General features: G+C 27.1%; 1 protein-coding gene across 3 annotated transcripts; it reads left to right on the top strand.

Annotated features, from left to right (window-relative positions):
* Positions 1 to 918: 918 nt before the first annotated feature.
* LOC100571906 lies at positions 919 to 27819 on the top strand. 3 transcript variants are annotated; one of them, XR_001679581.2, is made up of 10 exons: positions 919 to 1275; positions 3532 to 3643; positions 7844 to 7944; positions 16119 to 16273; positions 17254 to 17399; positions 18212 to 18414; positions 20226 to 20355; positions 20842 to 20982; positions 22899 to 23103; positions 27146 to 27274. XR_001679581.2 is itself a non-coding variant. In XM_016804897.2 (9 exons), the coding sequence occupies exons 2-9, from the start codon at positions 3544 to 3546 to the stop codon at positions 27706 to 27708; spliced, it is 1539 nt and encodes a 512-aa protein (XP_016660386.1). In that variant the 5' UTR covers positions 919 to 1275; positions 3532 to 3543; the 3' UTR covers positions 27709 to 27819. The 3 variants fall into 3 exon arrangements, 2 of the variants coding, with proteins under 2 accessions (XP_016660386.1, XP_003244976.1); XM_016804897.2 differs by lacking the exon at positions 22899 to 23103 and having other exon boundaries at positions 27146 to 27819; XM_003244928.4 differs by lacking the exons at positions 3532 to 3643; positions 22899 to 23103 and having other exon boundaries at positions 27146 to 27819.

The raw sequence follows: 27819 nt of genomic DNA on the forward strand, positions 1-27819 counted from the left end.
CTATAGGTATTTTAGAATACATAAAGGTATGTAATTAATTTTATTATATGTTTTTATGATTTCAGTATATTATAATGTTCATAAAGAGAAATAATAATTTGAAAATGCTCGTCCATGAGGATTTACGTTAGTAAATTCTAATTTATTATTCAATCTGAACTCTGATATCTATAGTTTATATTGGAAGGTAGTAGTAACTGGTAACCAACATAAAATGTATAGAGCCATCAAATAATTATTCGGAGTTTAGTATTGGCATAGGCATATACCTACAGACTACGACCTACCTATATACACAGTTGTATTTATTTTTTTCTAGGTGTAGCTGAAATGACGAACCTAATCCTATACCAATGCTTTGTAATTGTCTTTGCCAATTATACTTAATATATTATAATAATTATTCATTTCGTTGAAAAAAGACTGGTTAATTAGTCCCGAGTGTCACTTGTTTTGTTTTGGAAGTTAAATCCAATATTTTCACGCGTGTACATTGTTGTCCTGTCGTAAAAAAAATACTCAGGATATTGACGACTTAAGTGGGTTGTGTAGCCTGTGTGTAACGATTTTCATTAGAGGGCTTCACACCCCGTCTTGTTTTAAGCGCGTAAACAAAACAGCTCTCGGCTTTAATGCGGTATTTTATATTTTTAATCATAAATACAACGTTGCGTTTTTAATAAACACCCGTGAACATTGTTTGAAATTGTTTCCTACCCGTCAGTAACGTTTGTATATACTATATGTATATATGTATGTATGCGTCCTTCCACCGACACCGAAACCCGCCCGCACATCGGTCGCCCCCGCCGAGAAACCCACCCCCAGACCGATCGACTGGATAGTGTTAATCACGCAAACGCGGGACGCCGGCCAAGTTCGGAACAAACGCCTCGTGAAAATATATTTTTCTTCCCATACACATTCGGCTTTTGTCCGGCTCCCCAGACACCGCGCTACCAACGCCGACGCCGGTATACAATTGCGGTACTCGGTACCACTATATATGAACACATTATTATGATGTGAATTACGAAATACGCGTACCAGTTTTAAAACGAAAAAATAACATTCATACCATATTATAGTTTTTTTTTTTGAATTTAACAGTTTCAAACTATTAAAAAATTTAAAAACAAATCATATCAATAATCGTTGCGATAAAAAAAATAATGCGATTCCATAAAACATGAACGGTGTTGATGATAGACATTGAATCCTTCAACATGTACGGGTTTACTGCCTATAAACTTCACACGGTTACTCCAAACCCATGTAAGTATAGCTACCTACATTTTTTGATAGGTGTTTCTTATTTTATTTTCCAATAATAATAATAATAATAATAATAATAAATCATTATTCGTTAATCAATTACAACTGTATACGAATTACAATGAATTCTGAATTCGTCTTTTTTTTGCTCTGGAATGTTTGGTTACAAAACGTCTATCTAATACTTATTTGGTTGTTTTAAAATGTACCTATTACTTATTATTAATATAAAATCATGATTTTAGGGCGATTTTAGTATAAAAATTAAAGAATAAATATTTGTGGTACCTAATTAAGTACATTTATTAAATAAATAAATAAATAAATAGAGTGGTGAATAATCAAAAGTATCTAGTTTAGATTTTATAAATTCAAATTTATGTTTTTTATTTGTATTTAATTAAAGTTCTTAACTTTTTAATTCTGAACAATGAACGAAGTGAGGTATTGCATGGTGTAACATTATAATGATGTGTTTTGTTTTGGGAATACAGTGTTTGTGTTCAGTAAAAGTACTTCAAAGTTTCACGTAGTTCCCGCATATTCATTTCTATAAATTGGAATTCTAACACATATGGTGCTTTAGAAAGTCCTACATTTTTTAAATGTTGTATAAGATCAAAACCCGAAAAAAGGTTGACCGTGATTTCCTCAGAATAGTTTTCTGAAATCGGGATACAAACAATTTTAATTGCTTCAACTTTATATATTATAATGTAAAAATTAATTGCACTAATTATAAGTTATCTGTTTTGTTCAAGAAATTCAATTTTTTTTTAAATTATTAATAGTTATAGTAGTTCCTATATTTATATTGATACAATTATTGAATTATACATTGTAAACTTGTAAATATACTTATATTTCACATAATCATATTATTTTTTTTATGTGTGATGTTTTTCCGCAAGCACCATATTGTATATTATGACGGAATGACACCAACTATATTCAGTTTTGACCAAAATGTTTTAACTTGTATGTTACTATTTCTGTTACAAATGTTTGTAATTTAATAGCAAGGTAGATACAGCATATGTGTAAGTGTAGGTATAGTATGCAATATGCATATATACTATTTACGTTTAAATTCAAGTTCTAATTGTATGTTAGAAAACAAAAGCGTCTAAAAAGAACACATATAGATAATTATAAATTCTAAAACCAATACCCAGCTCCCCCATTCGATTCTTAATTACTGAAACTAAAATAATAAATATACAGTAAATGTTTAAAAGTAAATTTGTTTTTCAAACCAAGACTGTTTTTTTCTGCTAAAAATGGGGTTACATTATCGAGTTAAATCTGGCCTGATCTGCTGCAATTGAAAATAATAATTAATTAAAAATCAAACTTACTTGCCATAAACTATTTGCTTATCTGAGTAGTGAGTACCAACTATTAAGTCGTTGAATTGCCGTAATCATTTCGCATGAGGAAGACGTGTTTCAATTAACCACTTGTGATGCCGGATCGTCGCATTTGTCAACATTATCAAACTAAATTAGGTACCTATACTTTTGTCGCTTTGTGTATACATACTGGGTATTTCATAGCATAATATGTAGACCATACTATTTCAGGTATTCGCTTTTGAATTTCTGCAGATAGAAAACATTTTGATTAAGTGGTGAAAAAAATGAATGAGTATACCTAGTCGAACCGCTTTTGTAAATATTAAATACGAACAATAACTTTTCGTGTTTACCGAATGGATCGTTGGTTTTAAACCGGCGTGTCACGTACTATATACCGCATAGATAATATAAGAATGGATAGGACACCAGAATTTTTAACGCGAGAATGAACATTTTGTTTTGTTCAATTTTATTTTTGTATTATTATTAAAGACAAAAGTAGGTACCCCGGTACCCGTTTATTTTGAATGAATAAATATATATTTTTATTTTAGATTCTGAGCGACTCCAATGGATGTATTGATTTTACAATGATGTGTGTTTTTATTTTTATTATTTGTGTCTGTGTACACAATAAGTAGGTTGTCAAAATAATGCTTCGATTTTCAGTATCTTGTTCGATGGGAATGTGAATCTAGTTGGTACATTCTGGAGATTAAGATTTGAAATAGTTTACACTAGCGCCGGGAAAACAAAAAAAAATTAAGGAAAAACGGGACTTTTACGCAAAATCGGTTTTCGACTTCCACTTACCCACTTTTCACATTTGTTTTTTTAATAAAATGGTATCGATATGTACATTTATAATTTACATAGGTTTATATTTTTTGTTATTTAGATTTAAGTTAGGATGTCTTCATCAAAAATGTTGAGAACTACCTTATGTGACGAAACAATAATGAAAAAATGTCGAGAAAATATTTTACCAAGCGGAATTATGCACGTAATAGGTATAGTCTTATAGATATCATAAATAGTTATATCTGCATTGTGAATTATATCTCTATAGTGCACCTGAGACAAGTTGCTTGGAAAAATAAAATATTTTATATCTTAATTGATTGGTCATGCACACAATATTATTACAAAGTATTTGTTTTTAAATTTAAATTTGTATGACAGCATATAATAATATGTTTATAAGTTTATAACTATATAATATAGTATATATACTATAATTTATACTTATAAATAGGTTATAGTATATAACCTATATGTATAAAATTCGCCCATAAAAATATTTCTTATTGAATGACCTTTTGAATTAATACATAGTTAAAGAACACAAGTATATGTTTTAAAACTAAAAAATTAGAATTTGTTTCATAAGAGTATGTTTTGTTAAATAATTTAGTTTATATATCTTTTTTTATTAACAATAATTTTGTTTTGTAAGATTCAGTTATAAGAAAGTATACTAAAAAAGTACTTATTTAAATAGCTTTTTTTTTTATTACTTTTCAAATAAATTAATTTGGTACATTATAAATTTTAAAATCTTTTTAAAGTAATTATATAACAATATTATACGAACAGAGCAAACATATAAAAATACGTTATTTTTAGAACATCTCAACATATATGTACTATTTGTATTTTATCGAATTCATAGTTATTTTATGGTAAATTAAAATTAGCTGCACGATATATTTGTAAAATACCTAATGATAATTGTGTAACTGTGTAGGTTGTATGCACTTCATAGTATAATTTTCAAACAATTTTTAGACTATATTATACTCCGTGCTTGTACTAAGAAATAATTAATGGCGTTGTAAGGGGAGGGTTGAAAATGTCAACTTCAAAACTCTTTTATGCCGACTTGAACAAAAACAAAATCCTCTATATGTATAGGACAGTCTTTTAACGATACTCAGATGGATTTATATAAGTTATTTGATCAGTCCTTTCAAATTTAATTAGGTAGTTCTGAATCAGAATATATTTCGCTGGTTTCAAAAGAGTTTAATATTATTAGCCAATCGCTGTCATAATAATTATACGAGTATAAATATACATATATTTATAATATGTTTTTTGATTGTTTGAAGTTCACTAAATTAACGTTTATTATAGAAAAGCCGTTATTGTTAGTGTACCTATATAGGTAGCTGTAAATGCTAATACCTCTACTCTAGAGTTTTCAATGATGTAGAAATAACCATAAATATAATCCTTCTTCAATGTATATTGTCATAGTTCATGGTCTGCTTTAATACAAATTAAAATTATATGACGCAGTACATTGAATTATAATATTAGATTTTTTTTTATAAATTATTTGTACATTTATTTAATAGACTTGAAAATTGAAATGAATGAGTTATTACTGTTATTACACAGCATCCATGTCTACTCTCAATGAATTTCCGAATTGAAAATCGGCATAATGTCTTTATATATGCAAAATAAATAAATACAAATAATTTAATAATAGTTTCATAAAATGTATACCTATACAATTTTTCATTTATTTGCTTAAATTATTTATTTTTTTAATTTTAACGATTCTAAAAATGAAGAGTGTAGGTACCTAATATTAATTAATATTCTGTTAGATGAATAATAATTTTCAAAAAATGAATACATTGAGAACATAATATATTTTAAACATGTTTATACAAGTATAGAACAACTGAACAACATGATTTATACAATTTCATGAATAATATTAATTTGAGGTTCTATAATACCAGAATTTATAATTATAAAAATATAATAAAATGTCATAGATATACATATATAGATACCTACTTAATAATAACCTTTCTTCATAATTACATTTTTCGTGTTTTTACTTGCTATACAATTATTATTAAAGTATAAAAGTTAATTTAAAAACTTTAAAGTCAATGTACGTTTATTGTAATTTGTATTACTATTTCCTATAATTTTAATATGAAATTGAAGTGATTTCTATAAAATTACAAACTAATTATTCATAATAATATTTGTTTTTGTAACTGTGAAATACAACGCATCATAATATATTATTTATAATATAAGTTCAAAGCTGATTAAAAAAATAATAATATGAATTACTTATGTATATTCATGTTATACTGTTGTATAAAATATATAATATTCATAATTTACATAATCTCGGACATTTAATGACGCAAAGTATACTTTTTAGTATAAACTTAGGCATAACTAATTACCTGCGTAGTAATAAGTAATCTAGTTATCTAGATTTTTTTTTTAATATATAAGTTATAAATAATAAATTTTATTTTATCTTTGGGTTAAAACTCATTCTAAAAGACAATTATTCAAATCCAAACTTTATAAACGTAATAAATAATAATAATTAATAAGTACTACAATACTTACATTTAAACTATGAGCACCTATCTTGGCTATCTTCATTGTGGTTAAATAAATAATATACATTTCAAGTTTAAAAAAATTACAATTATTTGAAATATAAACCACCTACTAAATAAAACATAATATTTTTATCAAAATCTTTACTTTTTAATACATTATTACAGTGGCGTACGCAGGGGTAGGTTCTAGGATTCTGACCTCCCCCCCCCAAAAAAAAAATCTTATTTACCAGCATTATGATACACAAAGATTAATTTTTGGTAATTTTTAATAGATATAAAATAAATTGTTGAATATGACAACGACGTCGTTAATCATAGTTTCGGTTTTTTTTTTGGCTGATTAAGAACATTGCTAAACGTCTGCCATAATCGATGGTGTATCCAAAGGTGGGCAAGTTAATAAAAATAATTAACTCAAGTTAAGTTAAGAGGACACAAGATCGATAAGTTAAAAGTTAACAGTTAACAAATTGTAAATTTAACTCGATAAGTTAAAAGTTAATGTAGAAAAAAATATTAACTTAACTCAGTTAAAAAAGGTAATCAATTTTTTTTAATTAGTATGTAAATCACATAAAGGGTGAATGTGTCTTTCTAGTTTCTAATTTATAAATTATAAAGAACAATTTTATTGAAATTTTTTTAATGTACACTGTATACCCTTTTACTTTTACTTCACTATTATTTACTAATTTAAACTATACTCATCCCAAATTAATAATTTAACAAATATATTTTTTTATATCGTATAGCAATTGAATGTCATAAATCTCATAATACGTTAAGATGAATACATGACCTTCATATATATTATAAGTTATATTACATTAAAACATAACAATTGTCAATTTGTAATTTTAAATTATTAATTTTATTAAAAACATTTATAATTGCAACTCCCATAATATATAATTTACAACTTAATAAAATATATAAATATACACAAAATTATGTTATCAAGATAAAGAACAGAAAAGTTTGTGTTTTTGTATTGGAATATTTTTATTTTATACTGATATAGTAATATTTACGTATAAACGAAAAATTTCAAAATGTTTTTAACTTGATGGATTTTTTTTAAAATCAACTGAGAAAAACAAAGTTATTTCAACTGTAAATTAAACTGGTTGAGTTCATAAGTTGATTAGAAAATAAACTAACTAGATAAGTTAAAAAGTTTAAAAAAATTAACTTTTTAACTTTTTAACTAGTTAATTCCCACCTTTGGGTGTATCATCGTTCATCGATTATTATCACGTTTATCCCGGCCCGAAGAGGCGCTGTAGATGATCAGGTTAAATACTGTAAATGTAGGCTAAATATGAGGCTAACTATAATTTGTTTTATAAAAAATTGTTTAGAAAAAAATAATGTAAATTATTTACTCAGGTAAAACCCTAACCGAACTAAAATCCTGCGTACGCTACTGCATTTATATACACACTATAGGTATATAACACACTACCTACGTATTTTTGTGGTTTTTAACAAATGTCTATGCGCATAATATTTCACTAGTGCATTAAGTTCTGAGTCCTAGCTTATTAAAATTTATGAAAATAACTTTTTAAGCTTTAATATTCTACACGAATAAGTTAAAGTAGGTACCTACATTTATTATGAACAGACGATAATGTACTTTCGGCTGAAAATATAATAGGTTCTTAATTTAAAATTTGATGTACATAATATGTTGAATGTTGATATGTATACATTTAGCTCAAGAGTGGATCATATGTCACGACCGTGATTGTTCCTCTAATCTGACCGACGACCTTATAGTATATTATACTTACTTAGTTTATTAATTCATTTCAGGTCGGTCGTCCGATACCGGACGAAGGACATCTGCAACCGTTCATTTTAATACGAAAATCCCGTTCAACAGTGCCACGGATCATCTTTACAGAACAAAAGATGTAAGTATAAACAGTTATTTCCTAATTTTTAATCATACCGATATTATTTAAGCATCATTGAGCGTAGTACACTCAATACTTGTAGTAGGTATACCTATACGCAATTTCCGGCAGTACATTTTTTAAATGAGATTCAATTGTATCTTGTTATATTTATATTGTCTATTTGTCTTGTTCGTTATGTTTTGGTACAGATTTTTATTTTATAAAAAAAAAAAAAAACATCTGTAGGTATATGAACTATAATATGTACCTAACGAATTGTATTCATAAATATTAGATTACAATAATTTTTTTTTTTTAAAGAGAAACACTTTTTACAGGGCACATTGGATTTAGATTTTCAAAATTCTATTTCTAAACCATATAATACCATTTTGAATATGGCCAGTTTTCACAAGATTTTGTTATTTTTATTATGTTTGTTTTAAACAACGAAATTAAAAATCGAAGTCCAACGCGCACTGTAAACAATTATACTTTTTATAACAAAAAAAAATGAATCGACGATGCGTGAGAGTTTTTCCTGCAAAAAATCAAGCATTTTATTTTTGGTCGGCGGTGACGTTACATGCAGCGCGTGCGTAGATAGCCGGTTACTCGAATACAATAACACTCACACTAATCATCAATGACGATTAACACAAATGCCATGGGCGGCGGCAACAAAATTGCGTATTACCTAAAAATTGTCCCTTATTTATTAAAGACGCATGAGCAGGCCCTTTAAAAATAATACGATTATTGAATATCTACTCTTTAAAATTGGTATGTCAAGAGTTTTATTAGCTACCCATTTAGTTTAAACTTATAAGTAGGACAAGTAGGTACTTAAATATACGCACTCATTGAAATATATTTTGAAAAAATATAATATAGTTATTATTCATAAGTCGTACCTATATATAACTACTGGGTAGTTAATTGGATTACAACTTACAATCAATATGGCACCAATATTTAAAACGTTGCTATCATCTGAGCTTTTATTTTAAATGCAATTTAATAACTTTGTGAAATGTTTAATAATAAATATGATAATATAATAATTAATACGGGGGACGAAGTGACCGAGCGGACTAAGTCATCGGTCGCGACTTGTAATGCGCACCGACGTCGGTTCAAAGCCTCGGCTGCGGGCGGCATTTTTCTTCGGGCAAGTCACGGTGTCCGGAGAGAAGTGCCGCCATCCCCAACCCGGGCATGGCAGATACCTACGGTTGCCCACTAAAAATCTGACAAACTAACAAACACGCATGTTTAAACCTACAGTATCCTCCCCCATAGTTAAAAACCACCCAATGACCTAAGTTGCCGCGGTTTAATTAATAATAAAAAAAAATTAATAAATAATTAATGCCATACACAGATACCGTTTGTATTTCATTTAGCAATATCAAAATGATTGACAACAATATTTAAATAGATATAAATTGTACACGGTAGACATTGGTATATTTTGGTAAACATTACCTAGTTTAGCATTTAGATCGTGTGTAGTGATGAATGATGATAAATCAAATTAATACAAAGTGAAGGACGAACAGTACCTCGTATTTTCTATTTGTTGTGTGAATTGTTTATATGTCTTTATTTTAAATAATAATTATTATTAGAAGAGAATTAACATTGTTAAATAATTTAGCATAAAAATATTATGATGAGCGATACTGTTCACTGCACGTCTGCATAGACTACACTACTACAGACTAATAACCAATAAAATTGTATCTATCATAGGTATAATTATACCTATAAATATTAAATATAATATATAACTCATATGTATATGTAAAATTAATTTATTATTATTAACATAGTTAGTTATATTAGTTATTCATTTTGTTTGTGGTATGTAATATATGCTTTATACAATAGTACACAAAATGGTGTATGTGCGATGTGCCTACTAGTAATTTTTTTCAAAAAAAATAATAATAAATAGTTCGACTTGTATGGATGAAAATGTCAAATAACATGTGACCTTTTTCGTACCCCTCTCTCTCCCCAAAGGTCTATTTACGACTTTATGTGCCCTTTGGGTATCTGATGTTTTCGTCTTCTATCCCCGGATTTATCATCAAGCGCTTCGGGTGTCCTCCATCGAAAACGATTCCCTGGGGTCGGATAAAAAATTATCCTGCCATGACCTCTGCAAAAACAACAAATTTAACTCTGGATGATTTTTCTGCGAGTTGTTTATTGACCTAAATAGAAGAAGAAACATGTCGTAAATATCTAACTGCAAGTTATTTTATAATATGTGTTCCGATATTTTAGAAAATGTATTCATATTTAAACTTATACGTTTGTAACCTAGTAAAACATGCGACTGGTCATGTATTAATAGTTTAATAAGAATACAAGTGCATACAGATAAAAAATATTATTGATTGATATGTATTCTGTAATTATTTTTGTTTATCCACCTAACTCTTAAAAAAATTCCCAATGACGCTACACTTATATACATAAGCATTATAATTTTTTTATTTGATTATGTATTATGGATTAAATACTTTATTTGATTTTTTGTATGTGAGAGCAAAACTGTATAAAGTATAGTATAATATCAGTAAGTTGGTACTTTACATATTTAACATATCTTTCTATTAATTTGACTTAAATAGTTATAAATCAAAATATATGTTACTAAAATCAACAAAGTTATACTTTCCCACTAATAAATCATAATTTTACTCACTACATAATTAATTATCAAAAATGGATTAATGTTAAGCAACTCTAAAGATTTTGAACGCGTAAACAAGATAAAATATGTAATATATATAGGTAGTTTGGATAGGTATCATCATTAATTTTACGATTAACTGAAATATAATTCAACACATTATGTACATTGGAAAATATTATTAATGATTAATGAATATAAACACACAACATTAAATGTACTGATAGATCTGGAATATTCCAACAATCAATATACAAATTAGACTTAATTTACTTAACTGTATGAACTAGAAAATACTACCCTAACGATAATATAATTAACCATTGTATACCCATTTATATATAACAATAAATTAATGATTAAAACGACTCAGTAGTACATTTTGTAAATTAATAATGCAATATTTGAATACGAAACATGCCTAAACAATAGATATATTTCATAGTTTTATGATCATCGCTTGAACTATACAGGATGATTAACCAAGCATTATTCTCACCTCCAATTTTTTATTAAAATAGCAATATAAACAATTCTGATTTTTAGAAACTTAAAGTATACCTACTTAAGAACCATATTTTTAATTATTTAGATTTTTGTTGATTGTTCAGTGGATTGCAAAGTATACAAATTTTTTTCAAATGAAAACTAACATTTTTTTACTGCAAATTATTAAATAGATGATTTTTTTGAATATTTTAATATAATATTTAAGTTAACATTTTAACGAGTAGTTTCTGAATTACAAAAATATATAATATTGGATCTAGTATTTATGATAACCAGATTAATATAAATTACTAAAATGTTCAAATAATCATAACCCCCATATATTCTAAGCATTTTATCATGAACCTAACCTACACAAAGTACGAATCTCGATTTGGATGGTACATGCTAATTTTCATAAAATTCATCTGACTAACAATTTACTGTATAAATGAGTGATTTTCATTTGAAGATAGGTATTACCCACTCTTAAATTTTATAAATAATCTAAATATTTAATATGGCCCTCAATTGTATAGGTATTTTAAATTTCCAAAAATCAGAATTTGGATAAATTCATTAGTATTAAAGTAAAATACGGGGGTGAGCATGCTCAGAATCACATACATTTGATAAACATTTCTTAAATTATTTAACAATTTTGTACTATTAATTATTAAATGTTTAAGTAAAATATTGTGTTTGTCACCAAATTTGCAAAGTAAGTGAAACGAATTAGGATATAGGCATAATATATTAATATTATAATAATTTGAAATTTGAAAGTAATTTTAGCAATTATCACAATTCACATTTGACGGTCATTATTTTGCATAGTTTTGTTAAAACACAATGTTAAAATTGTTTCAATATTATAACTAGGTACTATAGTTTTCAGTTGATTCTTCTTAGTACGTGTTTAAAGTTACTGAGAAAATCGTAAAATGACCTATTTGAAGTACCAACTAGACTCGATTTCCGATCGATAGATATGGCTATTCAAAACTTTTGTAGTACTTCTATACCCTAAATTGTGGTTATAGATAAAAACTACATCAATCTACACATTTATAAAGGTTAAACATCGGATTCGATAATAATTTAAAATAATATGTTTTTAAATAATATAATTTATATTATATAAGTCCAAAAGAGTAAAAATTAAAAAAATTGTAACGTTAAAAAATAGACATATTATTTTTTTTCCAAAAATGTTTTTTTGTGACGACTTAAAATTACGCAAAAGAAATATTTTTAAAAACGACAATATTTTTTGAAATAATAAGTGTCGCCCAAAATGGAACACTCCCCATTCAACTCGTATGAATAACGAATGTTACATCATATAATAAAATGTAAATTTTAAATTACAATTTAAAATGTTTAAACCTAAAAAAAATATAACATATATGTTGTTTTTAGTTTTAATTTTCAATATTTCACATAAAATTACATTGGAATTTCATGATGTATTATGTAGTTGTATCTAATAAAGTGATACAATTATATATATAATTTTACTATATCATATAATAAATAAATATTAAAATATATAATTACAATACTATATAGATAGGTAATACTATATTTATCAAAAGATACATATTATTATAGCATGTGAAAATATTAAGAACAATGAGTAAAACATTTTCTTATAAATATATGCTCAATACATGTTAGTAATTTAATATTTATATTTATTATTGAAACCGGAGTTCAGAATTGAACATCTAAGCTACAATGCTCTTAATTACCTTTAGTTATAAATATATATATATATATAAAAAATGTTCGTATGTTATAAGTTAGATGTTTTTGCTTTAAAATGTATGAAATAACTAGGTAATAAATAAATTAAAGAAGTATGTAATTTAAGTACTGTTTTTTGTACTTTGTAAATAAAAGTTTAGTTTTTGACCTTCAGTTAAGTTAAATACCATCATAAACTGTCGCTGTCATACTATATGGCAGTGTCGAAATGTTCATTATCCTATTATGCCTGAAACTTCTACCTTCCTTCTCTATGCTTCCTTCCCCTTCTCCTGGGTTTATATATATAAATCGATTCGCGTCAATCATGATTGACCTATAAGCCTTGAATAAAATAACACCACTGCCATGAAAGTTTACTGTAACGATTTTAATGGAATTAGCGAAGTTTTATGTAAATACAGAAAGAAGTTTTAGGCTTTCAATACCAAGTAAAAATGATATATTTTATCGTTATTATAAAAATATATTTGTATATTTATAAGATATTTTCACGAATATCTAATAAATGTTTGTAATATTAGATTTTTCTATATTGTTATTTATTCATATTTTTTTATTTAAATAATTTATATACAATAATTTTATCGAGTAGAAGAAGTTTTTAAACTAATCAAATTTTTCATTCAATCCGCAGCGTTGTTCTTTTATAATATGAAAGCTGAATGCGTATCATAAATCAATATGATACGAGTATACGACATTATGACTTTTTAATATAATATAATCTTTATGTTAACACAATCTTAAATAGTTAAATATTATAAGTACCTAATGCATAATATAGGCAACCAGGTATGTAACCTACCTAAAGTAAATCAAGAAATCTGAAATAGTTATATAATTACCAAGCTTAAAAAGGCTATACGATCTGTAAATATTTACTTAACATTCTACAGTAATAAACTAATAAATGTATTATAATACTAAAATGTTTTAGTGTTGATAAAATTGCAATTGTTAAAAATTATAAATAAAAACATATTCTGTTATAGATCGAACATTTATGAGTAAAAAATATAAAGAATATAAAAAACCTCTACTGAAGGGTGAAGACATAAAATATTTAAAGAAAAGTAGGTTGACATCTTAAATTATTCAGAATAATACATCGTCTCGTCTTCAAACTTAGTTTAACATAACTGTAGGAAGAAGTATTGCGTTATATTCTCAATTCAAAACAATATAAACATTAAAAAGTTCAAAAAGCTTAGTGCTATGTTTAAATCGATTTAAAGAATAGTGTTTATGGTTAAACCAAAACGTGTGAACATAATATATACGTCTTCTCAAATGTGTAGGAAATATAATACAGAATTAGAAATAAAGGTCGCAGACGAGATACATGTACATATTTTGTTAATGTTTTTTTCTACGTGAACTTTCAACAGACACAAATATCATTATTGTAGTTTTCTATAATAGCCTGTATTAAATAGTTGATTATTATAATCCGGTATTTTGATCGAAATCTATTCGTTAAGGGAAATATAGTATTTTAGTATCTACATTTGTGTAGTAAAAAAATAAACTATTACATTTAAAACTATAGTAAGTAATATACGTTAATACGTATATACTGTATAATATTGGTAATTATTGGTGACTAGTGTATAATAGAACTCTGAATAAGAACTGTTACTTTGTTATTGTTAAACTTGAACGATCTTAGGTTAAAACGCAATGTTATAATCAAGACTAATTTTGGTCATTTCTTTTAGGTTTACACCAAAAACCAAAACCAGGTTTACGTAAAAATTACTGTTTTTCCTTAATTTTTGTTTTGTTTTTCCCGGTGCTTATGAAAACTATTGGGAATTTTAAATTTTGAATTCACGACTAGATTCATTTTCTCATCGAACAAGATACTGTTGAAGAAAATCTAAGCAGTTTTACTGTCCCAAACAGTGATGACATGACGCAAAAATAAAAATAAATAAATAAATAAAAAAACACACATCATTGTAAAATCAAAACATTCATCGCTCCGCTCAGGATCTAAAATAAAAATATGGGTAAGTAGATGTTGCTCTCCTGTACAGTAGGGTACAAGTTGGTCACTGTATAATGGATGGTTTAAATTTGAATTCATATCATTGTATAAGAAAAAACGATTCTTAGCGGAGACGATTTGTCAGTGTGGATATTTTATACTATATTTATATAGCTAGCTATTACTTATTATAATACTGTAGTTGATAAGTTGAATTACCTAACATTAAAAATTACAACAAAATAACTAAAATTGTTATTCTTGGTTATTTAATATGCAATTTCGTCCAAATTCGAACATAAAATTTTATATTTTTGAGATTTTTTGGGTACAGAATAACCTACTTTCGTGGAACCTTGTTTTAAATTTCAAATTCTTAGCTATAAAAGTTGAAAATTTTATAAATGCTTAACTACAAAATCATTTTTAAATTTTAAATTTTAAATTTGATAAATGTTGTCAAAAATCGAACTTTTAATGTTTACACAAAAATAGTGCCTATGTATTTTGAATATAATTCAATTGCTATTGTATGAGAAGTCTTGTATTAGTCTTTCACGCTTTGTGTCCCAACAAATAAAATTGTATTAACATTTACAGAAAAAAACTAAAATAATTGAAAATTGATAATGTCTTAAACAGCTCAAACCAAGTAAAAATATTTTTAAAATTGTATCATGTATAGAAAATGCTAATATAAACATTCAGTGAAAATATCATGTACCTATCTACAGTCATTTGTTTTAGAGTTACTCCAAAAACTAAAATCGATTTTGTCAAAAACCGATTTTGCGTAAAAATTCCCGATTTTCCTAAAATTTTTTTTGTTTTTCCCGGCGCTTTTGAACACTACCGGGAATTTTAAATTTTGACCAATGCGGAAACTAGATTCACTTTCCCAACGAACAAGATACACTGAAGTTGAAAACCGAAGCATTATTTCGACTAGGTATTTATCGTGTACACAGACACAAGAAATAAAATAATATAACACTCATCATTGTAAAATCAATACATTCATCGCTCCACTCAGAATCTAAAATGATACAAACCTATACCTACTTATTTCTAATAACGGATTTATAACTTAGCAACAAAGAAATAAGTTGTCGCAGTCAAATGCAAATAGGTACATCTGTCATCTGTTTCCTAATATACAGTTTAATACTCATTACTCATTGTACATTATATTGAATCATAAAATTATTTATACATTTTTAAAATTTTCAGACTTTAAAATCTTCAACTGGGACTTCTTCTACTGCTACGGGCCATAGACGTGGAGCGCCAAGACATGCCTTAGCAAATCAAAATAATACATTTGGTCGAGGGTCATTTCCAAACGATTACAATGATGACGGCCTTGACGATTATTTAAGTCACAGGTTAGTTATTATAGATATAAAAATTAACTATAACATATCAAATATTTTTGAATATTCAATAGATTTAACATATAATAATTAATAAGGTTTATCCACCTCAACTTATTCCACTGTCATTAATTTATCTAATTTACGTTCAGTAAAAAATACGCACCAATTTATAATTTTTATTTTGTATACACATATTTTCATAAATATAAATGGGTGGTATTTTCAACAAAAAATAAATAAATATCACTATGGAATAATATAGATGACGCATTTTTTTGTTCCTTAAATAAATGTTTTATACAGTGTACCTACCTACCTACGCATTATACAGATAATATTAAATATAGTATCTATAATATATCTACACCTACATTATGCCTTCAAAAATTGGATACATACCTAAAATTATAAAAAAAAAATTATTTATCTGCGTCGTTGGTACATGTTATAAAATATTGTTCGATCAGGGTGGAGCGTGAACAGACAAGCATAAACCTACCGAACTATCTATTAATATGCTCACAATTAAAAGTTTTTATATTCATCAAAACCTAAATCAGGTAGTAGTTGTCTCATCATTTTTTTTTTTGAAACGCCCTTGATATATGACTACTGACTTGTATCGACCTTGTACAGAGGTTGACGCGTATGTGACGTGAGTAGCTTTCGGAAGTCTGTTGTGACTCGGATGCTTCTGTTATGTAGTGATATTGTGAGCCCGACGTGTGCGCCACCGGTATAGACTGTTATATTATATTGTAGACAGTAGGAGTCCACGAACATTATAATTAGACACACACACACACATACGAATATTATAAAAAAAATAGTCTGTCAAACCTCGCGTTATTTCGTGTTAAAACACCGACCATAACCCATTCATATGGTACATTTGTTTATAGACACTATATACGCATTAATTATTAAAAATATTAATAATATAATTATTCATGTATGTATTTATTTATAAATTTTTTTTTGGGTGAAAGGCGGTACTCAGCAGACGAATGTAGCTTAGATACAGGCAGAAAATCTTTAACGTTTGACTTGTACGATAAGAAGCTCTCAGAGAGCATACACGACGTGCAAAAGAAATTTCATGAAATCACTGTATGCGAAAACAGCACTGTCAAAGGTAAATATAACTAAACCAAATTTTTTTTTATAATTTTGCTAAGAAAATATTTTGTAAAAATATGATTTTAAATATAAAAACCTATTACATATTATAATTATTAGATGTTGGTACTTTTTATACAGATTGTAATGTAATTTAAAGTTAATTCTTCAGTTTAAATAGTAGTTCTTTTAAAAAATGATGTTTTCTATATTCTATGCATACAACAATTAAAATTATAATAAAATACAATAGAAAATAATTATATTATTATTATTATTTATCGTGTAAAATATGTTATAGGTAGGTAGCTAAAAGCCTAAATTCACAACACGAAATTATTTGTTTAACATTTGGTTAATATCTTTATTATTTCATTTTACATGGTATTGATGTACAGAAAGATTTATTATATATTAATTAATATAGGTATATAACTGGCTACCTATACCTACCTTACGATTAATATCTTTATATAACACAATCCATGTCATCACTTTTAATTGTTTTATACTTTCACAATTTTCACCACTAAACTAATTGTAATAAGAAACCGAAATATTGTATAATCTAATGAAACTACAATTTAAAACAAAGCGTAATATACTAATATGAAAACTTTATCTGAGTAATTTATAATTCTCCACTCACCAGATACTTGCTATTTTCTACAGAGTTTTATTACCGAAAGTCGAACAATCATCAGTCATCTTTAAAATGTATTTTAGTTTATAAAATTGCATTTCGATGCAGTTTCCACGAGATCATGTGTTACGAGTATTGGTTTTCCTATTAAATTGGTAACGGTATATTTTGCAATGCTGTTTCAGAGATGACACCAGAAATACCAGAACCACGAGTGCGAACGCCACCAGAATTATCGCGTGTAAATACCGATGACCCAGCCGAATGTGTCAAACAGATGTTAAAAGCAGCTAGAAACATGGAGTTGGAATCAGTTGTTAATATTTTGACAAGCCATGATGAAGAATTTTTTAGAAATAATATCAATGACACGGATTCTACAGGTCGAGTATGTACTACCAAGAAAATAATTATTTTAAAATATGTACCTAATAAATTATAGTAAAAAAAAACCGTCAAGTGTTTGTCTGCGGGGATAGCTACTCCCCTCACGCCTCCAAGTCAACTGTATAATCTAGCTCATATGCTCATTGTAACTTCTATTACAGATTGAATATTTTTCAAATAAATGTTGAAAAAAAAAAAATTAAAAAAAAATTAAACATAATTAGAATAATAAATTACCTAATATCCATATATGAGTATAGGTACTTAAATAAGTTACAACAATAGAAAGAATTTTTTTTTTAAATGTTTGATGTATAATGTGATATAAAATTATAGATAAGTATATTAAAAATAATTAAAAACTCCTTAGTCAAAAACTAAGACTTAGGTTATCTTTGCCTTTTTTTAAGAAGGGAAAAATAAATGTAATACTTTAAATAAATATTGAATTACCGCATGAAATTTAATAATAAATATTCTAAATATAATCTAATCTAATATTATTTAATGAAGGTTTTACGCATAAGAAGTCTACAAGATTGCACTCGTATACAAGTAGGTACTTAAATGTACCTACTTAAATTTGTTATTGGTAATTAAAAAAATAATACTATTTATTTTCATAACTTTTATTGACTTTACTATTAAAAAAAAAAATAATAATATTTTAATATTTTTATGATGTATGAAAAAATGTTTTTTTTTGGTAATTTTATGGATGTTGTTTTATTTACACATAATTTGGAAAGCACTTGAAGAAACGCTAAACAACTAAAACGTTTTATTCGGCATCTTCATAGATTGAAATTAAATAACGATAGGAATAAGTGATAAACTTAGTGATTAAACTTCAAAACGTTGTAAAACCAACCAAAGTACCTACTCCAGACATCCCTGTGTACTTCACCATGTGACATAATTTGATATCTGTAATTTAAAATATTTAAAAATAAAATAAATTATGTGGAAGATAAAATATTATACAACTTTATGTATAACTTTTTTAAATAATATAGTGAGTTTTAAGTATTTAATTAATAATAAATATTATTTACTTATTTTTTGGTTGGTATGGCAATTATATGTTATGTGAAAGATAAAATGTAAATTTGAAAAATGGTATATGCCGTCTTTAGGAAAACGCAATTCTATAAATTTAATCTTTATAGGTAGGTACCTACCTATAACTACAAAAAAAAAGTAGCTAGAAGAGTGGAAGACACTTTCGATCTTACAAAAAAGTTGCCACATAAAACTTTTAAGGCACCCTTCTACCACCGTAAATTGTAATAATATTAAAAATATATAAGCTGAGGGATCCATTTGAATTATTACACTGATTTCTATCTGTTAATATTTGAATTGTTGAAAATAATATTTTTTTTATTTTTAACTTTTATAACATCTTCGTAGTTTTTAATCCATAGTAAAAATATTTATATCGTATAATAAATTATTAAAATATATAAAATATATCAAATATTGAATGAATATATTATTTTAATATTTAAGCAATTTAAGTTTGAAAAAAGTAGTGTGGTAATATGTGTAAAAAACGATCAGTACTGAATATCAATAATAATATTGCTTACAAAGTTACAAATAAATATATATTAGGTACCTATATTTGTTTGTTACCCAGTATCTATACCTATTTATAAGTATAATATTAATATAGTAAATGTTTGAAAATATTTGTGATCGGTCGTCAAATTACTGGAAGTACATCTTATGATTAATAAAGTTTTTATCTGAAGTTTATAATGTTTACATACGTATGTTTAATGATAGTATGCATTACTGTTTTTACAGACGCTGTTGAGCTACGTGTCATCGAGTGGCAGCGTCGAAATAGTTGAAGAGATATTTAGAGTACCGGACTTGGATTATAACAAACCGGACAATGAGGACAACACACCATTACATTTTGCATCGCAAGCAGGTTAGTATAATAATATGTAGTTATAGTTTGAACAGTGTTTTTTCAAGTTTGTTTGTAAACTATCATTTTTTTTTTTTTTTAAATTATTTGAGTGAAAACAAAAAGAGGAAGTAGACTGAGTAAAGGTACTAGTGGACTATTTATAATTTAAAATGTAAAATTAGAATAAATGGTTATTATTACTTTGGCAGTTTGGCTACATTAATTAATGTTATGTTCAATTAAGTTTATAGTAATTACCTACTAATTTCATAATACTATGAAAATAATTGAATGCTTTTAAGATAATTACCTATCCTAAACGATTTTTCTAAAATATTTTCATCAACCTTTTTTTTCATATATTAATATAATCATTAATGTTGGAGAGTACTTACCAAATTTGTTGTATTTTGATTTGGTACTTACACTTTTTTTTTATCCAACGTCCAATATTTTAAAATTATTTTTGACACTATTTCCGAAATGAACAACATTTACTTTTAGGTCAATCCGAAATTGTGTGCCTGTTATTGAACAACTGTCTAAAACTAGAGATTGATGCCAGAAACTGTTTGGGCTTCACACCACTAATGAAAGCTGCTCTACAAGGGCGCACGAAATGCGCGAAATTTCTACTGTACGCAGGTATAAACTTAATACTTATTCAATACATAATAGTTAAAAGGTTATCCCATCTTCTGTTATACTTTACAGTTTACTTAATGACATTGCATGTTGATTCATTGAATATCATAGTGTAGAAATAGTATCCAAAATAATAATAATATGTTAAAGAAATATTTTTTGTATGGCGGTACCTGTACCTATATTTTATAATTTATTACCTACTCATAATATTTTTTTATCACAAATATTGTAAAATAATAATTTAATATTGATTTATTTGTAAATTTTTGAAGTTAGGTATAGGTATCGGTTAATATTACACTTTGAGAATTATAATGGTATTTTAAATGCTATTGGATATTAAAATCCTTTTCCTATATATAAATTTACTGTATTAGTACCCATACCCAGATTTAAATAACATTTATCATGAGTATGTATAATAACTAAATGGCTGTGTGCCAGCTCATTTCTTTCTAATGATTTTTTTTAAATGTATTTTTAAAGAATTAGTAATTGGATTATGTATATTAAAATATATATAATATATTTACTATTATTATTATTTAGAACACTAATATTGTGATGTGCATTTGTCCATCGAATGTTTCAATGTTATAGAAAACAAAGTTTTAACTTGACGGTTGTAGGTGTTGAGCTGAAACAATAAGGCCACATAAATCGCATAGGTAATGGTTGTTCTTATCCAGTTTCGTAGTCTATTAATTATAGTTTGAGTACGCCTGGAAAAAAGCAAAATCATGATTCCGAGGGGTGTCGAACGGCGTAATTTATCTTATCAATTTAACTTATCATTTGTGCTGTGTAATGTATTTCCATTTATTGTCATTGATTTTTTTTACGATAGGTTATATACTTATATATATATATAAGGTTTTTCTATCCGGGTGTGTTGTGGGCTCTACGTTTCTGTATGTGTATTATTTGTTTTTTTTTGCCAGTTTTCTGGTTTTTTTTTATTGCTGACTATATTGTTGTATCCAGAAATCCAGGCGAATGAGAAAAACAAAAATTTCTGGAGTTTCTCTCATTATATATTTTTTTAAGATGTCTAATGCACTTAAAGAGTCCAAATTTATAACTATTGATTGTTTTCCCATGTTGGGATCAATTTAGGTTAGGTTGCTTTTAGCAGTACCAGTATTCTGCGTCTTTACTCTTTAGCCTTTATATAACTAACTATTAATTTAGTATTAGATATGCCTATATATGCCTACTATAAATGCATATAATATTATATAACAGCATAGCCGTAGGTATAAGTAATGTTTCTATATGTAATCTATATGACAATTTATCATTTTATATTGTTAGGTAGGTATATCTTAAAATGTAAATAGTTAAATTTTGTCTCATTACTATTATTTCTATATACAATAGTCTATTTCGTAGTAATAAATATAAATAATATTTATTATATACTTATATTGTAGGTATGCCCAAATAAATTGTTGAGCTATAATAACTTTTGGTTAGAAGCTAATAAAATAAAAATATTTCAAAAAAAGTATTCTGCGATACAAGTGGGACAACTATATTTTTGATATTGGAAAGTTTATTTGATTTTTGATTGTTGTCTATTATAATTACATTATGACAATTCTAGTTCTAGCGGTGTTTTTGGAAGCATCTCAATTAGTGAGGGCGAGAGTCTTTGTCTTCGAAGAAAAATAAATGAAAGATGTATTTGTACGTTGCCAGATTTATTTTTTTTTTAATTCCCTATTAAATTTAAGTGAATTAATTGATTTAGTATATATTATGGGATTTGATCAGAAACAACTTTGTTTATTAAGTTTTTAATGTTGATATTTGTTTTCTTTGTAAGGCTAGATGCACAGTTTCTATTGTACTTATTGTACTGGGCTGTCTATTGATTTATTCTAAGTATATTTTTGTCTTTTTTTTTCTAGTGACATAAGTTAATAATGCTGTCAATTGGGCTACTTCTGAAAGCTTCAATAGCCATTCTAAAACTTGCATTGTGAATTTTGGTCTTGTGTTTTTAGAACTGTTTTTTGACTCCAGAATAAAATATTAAACCGTATTCTAGGCCGAAAGGATGATTAAGGCTTTGTGAATGCGTCTTTGAATTATGTTTTCACGGCGCCCTAATTGGTAGGTACCTTCTTAGTTTTATTTTATATTAATAAAGGTTAAAACTTAAAACTAATTAATTAAATTATGTTTTAAAAATAATTTTAATAAAATGTATAAATAGTAATGGTTCCAGGTTAGTATCAGTTTTTAACTAAAAATTTGTTTAAAATGTCTTATTGGCAAGGCTGGGTAATCAATGATTTTTTTAACTCAGTTAAGTTAAGTTAATATGCACCAATAACAACAATTTTAAAGTTAATTTAACTATATAGGTTAATTCAGTTAAGTTAAAAGTTAATACACACTTTTCGTTAACTTTTTATTAAGTTAAAAAAAAGTTAATTTGTTAACTCAACGCTAGTGTGCTTAATTTTTTTTCCAACAAAAAACTAAATTATAGACTATAGTGTTTATACTTTATGCAGTATCTCCATATAAGTTGAAATCGAATGATATAAATGTTTAACTTTAAACAATTCAAGATAGATATTTTTTGACATGAAAAGGAAATAGTCTTAAATAGTGAAAAATAATTAAATTAAAAACAAAATAAATGTACTTACGTCTTACTTCTTAAAATGAAAAACGAATTCGTTAATTTCAATTTCACGTTAATTAAAAAATAAATTTAGTAAGTTAACAGCTAAGTTAATGAAAAGCCAAAGTTAACTAGTTAAATTAAAAAGTTAAAATTAAATTAACTTTTTAACTTAACTAGTTAACTTTAACACTTTAATTCGTTAATGCCCAACCTTGCTTATTGGTATCGATGTAATAACATTTATAATTGAAAATATAATTGAAAATATAAAAAATGCCAACGTTCAAATAAATTTAGTGTGTTATATATTTTGCTCTTTAGTCTGACTCAAAACACGTTTTCTCAACTTCTAGGATATCTGTCTGATACTAATCTCGACGATATTTAGTGTATGCGTTAGTGTCTTAGTGCGTCTCTAAGTCCCAGCTTTCTAGATAATAATATTATTAAATATTGCTTTATTTACCTTCTTTGAGTTTAGACATTTGGGCAAGGTGATCAAAAGTTACAAACTACAAATACCAAATTTACTAACTAAAAATACAATAATATAATTTAAAAAATAAGTAAAATAGTAAATACCTATACATATAAATAGTCTACGTACATTATACTTTTATTTAATTTAATAGCCAATATGTAAATCGTAAATGTTTATGTTAATATTATGCATTGAGTTTCAAAATAAATATATTGGATAGTTCAATAAACCCTGTTTGAATTTATTTAGAAAGAGTTTTTTGACAGTATTCTAATACTCAAACTGAATTCTGAAATTGAATATTTTGATAAAATATAGGTCTTATTTATGAGTAACTGTATACTATTATGTAAAGTTTCATCACTTCTGTAAATTAATTTTCGTTATGTCATAACGCATACACTTTATGTTCCATTATTTATAGGTAACCTAGTTCATTATGATATTATGGGGTCGGAAAAGTGTTGCTTATTAACTGGGTATTAGTGCTACGCTTACAAATAATTATTATTCCACTCATTGTCTGCTTGTTTATTTTATTCAACTTTAATTCGATCGGTTCAAGAATATGACTCCGCAGTGGTTTGGTCTACAATTTTATTAGGTGAAAATAGATTATTGGAAAGTTTCCAGAACAGATTTTCAGATTTTGTTGAGTATACTTTAAAAATAAATCACCAACATCTTGTTTATGAGTCAGTATAATGGAAATATTAGACTTGTATATCCGCATAGCCGTTAAAAGGGAATTAGTAAAGATTATTAGAGGTTTTTTTATAGCCTATAATTATTCAGACAAGGCCCCCTAACTGAATTGAACGGATTGGGCTCTAACAGAAGTCTGTAGGTAATCATTCGATTTCAAAGTATTTCCCACATCCAGATCTAATTCTCTTAACGGTTTCTCATGTACTAATAATTACATTGTGGTTTTTAAACTCTCTACAAAAGTAAACACTATATTATATAGATTAGTTTGTCTGACAACGACATTGTGCATCTTATATATTTTTTATTTTAGAACTTCTATTTTACTGTTAAGTGTTAGGTAGGTTAGGTATTTTCCTATTTAAATTTATGGTATTATATTTTGATATTACTTTTACCTATTATTACTTATTGGTTAACGACACAATTACGCGTATTATAAACTTCATTAAGTCCACAAAACGACGTTTAGGCGTAAATAAAAATAAAATATAATTACGTCTGCTCGCAAGTTGCAAGCATGGTTCGGCTAAATTATTTTTTGGGGATAGGCCGTTCGGATTCAAAAATTGTTAAGTATTAATACATTCTATTATTCTAAATATATACCTAATTTAAAAATACAAAATATATTGATATTTATTATAATATTATATTATTTATAAATGTATAATGTACCGCTACTAATTTTAAATGATATCTTTGCAGGATAGGTAGATCATATATGATACTATCATGGTAGATAACTGGATATTAATAATTACAACACTTATTAATAATTATTAGTATTTCGGATGATCTATTAATAGTATTACTCACTTAATAAACTATTTTTTAAAATATTAAAAATATTGCTGATTTTTTTTATTTTATTTAAAAAACTAAAAACTAAAATTATATCCGGTATCTAAATGTTGTTATCTTCTGTATATGTAGGTACAACAGTAGCTTTTTATAAAAAAATGTTATCAATCAGCAATATAAATATTTTAGTGGTATCATTTGAGTAGATTATAGTTTTATTTATTTGCGTCATTCTTAAACAGTATAAATATGACGTTAACACTTTTATCTTTTGTAATATTTCTATAATGTTTTCAAAAATATAAATAAATTATCAGGGCTGTGAGTTTATTGTACTAAAATCTATTTAGAACGTTGCACGTTGTACCTATTTAATTGTACGTACGAAATGGGAAGGAAAATTTAAATTCCTATATGATCCAGGAACCAATTCGTATATACTATTAGAAAAACACGGGAACGAATTAAAACGTTTCGGAAACAATTCGAATATTTCGAAAACAATCAGCCTTCCTACTAATAAACTGCTCCCAGTAATCGACGGATGATTAAGAGTATATTCTGTATTCTTATAGTTGTTTTAAAAATAATGTTAGGTATATATATAGTATATATATGATATACCAGTTACCACCAAGTTCTATATACCAGTATATAGTTAAAGTTTTATAATGCGCATAAAATTATCATTGTGAAAGCCACTGAAAAGAGAATATTATCGTCTTATTCATTACCTACATAATATACATAAGTACCTATAAATTATAAAAGTTCATAGTAAGCGTGCAGTGACCTATAATAGATACCGACGCTAACTTTAATAAAATATTTGATAAAGTCGTTAGACTTTTAAAAGGTTGATCTAAAATAATAAATGTAGTGTACCTATATAGTAGCCTATTCATGGGTGTACTGTAGGTACTCTGTATACAGGATGTAACAGGAACACCTGACAGATGAAATAACTTTTGTTCTAACTTATAATCAATATTATTAATTTTTTTAATATCATTTATAGTCAATTGCGCTCCACGTATAATATACGGTACATAAAATGCTAAAAATAAATTTTTTTTTGTAAAAATTCAAAATATTCAATTTGTTAATCTAATTAAAATAACGTTTATCTAAGTCAAGTAGTTTATTTTTTGGATTTTTTTTAATCATCAATTGTTTTTTTGTAAATTAATTTAGAACGTAACAACTTTTTTCAAAATATTATTTTTGAGAATTTCCTGACATGAATATAATATTTCTTAAATTATTTACTATCCATATAATTTTCACAATTCTTGGCATACGTTTAAGATGCATTATTTCTTAATTTTTTTTTCATCAGGTTATTACCTACTTTTTATTATTGTTAGTTGTTAATATTATTTCGTATACATTATTATCTTTAAGTTTTACATTGTGTGTTTTTATAAAAAGGGCTTGTCCCGTGGATTTGTCATAAACATAATAACTAATAACTATTGTGACAAGAGCTATAATATAAGCCCGCTTGGTGTTTATTTATCTTGCAGGCGCTTCGCCCACTATGCGGGACACCGGTCGGGGCCTGCGGGCCGAACAGTGGGCCAGATTCTGCGGCCGGTACAATTGCGCGGACGCGATTGAGAAACTGGCGCGCAACCGACTGCTGGAACGGACGACGTCATACGGCCGGTGGGGCAGCGACCCGGAGCTGGGGCCGCATATGCTGATCAATGGCCGGCTGATGCAGCCGCCGGCCGCGTCCGCGGTGGCCACGCTCCAGCGTGCGGCCACGCAGCACCACCGCTCGATCAAGTCGAAACTGAAGCGGGCGTTCCGCACGTCATCCAATCCTGACTCGACCAGCGGCACCACCAGCCAGTATTCGCTGGTGTCGCAGCTCACCGGTGCGGCCCTGTGCGCAAGCAGCCCCGCGTTGCCGGTGCACACGCGCGCCAAGCCAATGGTCAAGTCGTTGCTCAGACCGTTGACCGTGCCCAAGGTAACCGTCACCGGGCTGCAAGAACCGCTCCAACAGCAGCAACCACCCGTCCCGTCGTCGCCGAACGCCGCCGATTCTCGGAACAAAAAACTGAAGAACAAAAAGCGATGATGGTAACCGACGAACTCGGGTTACGGTTTAATTATTATTATTACTATTATTATGAATACAATTATTTTTACGTGGTACAGGATACAATAAATATCGTGAATTATCCATTTT

This window comes from Acyrthosiphon pisum, chromosome A1 (genome assembly GCF_005508785.2).
Source record: "Acyrthosiphon pisum isolate AL4f chromosome A1, pea_aphid_22Mar2018_4r6ur, whole genome shotgun sequence".
Lineage (NCBI taxonomy): Eukaryota > Metazoa > Arthropoda > Insecta > Hemiptera > Aphididae > Acyrthosiphon > Acyrthosiphon pisum.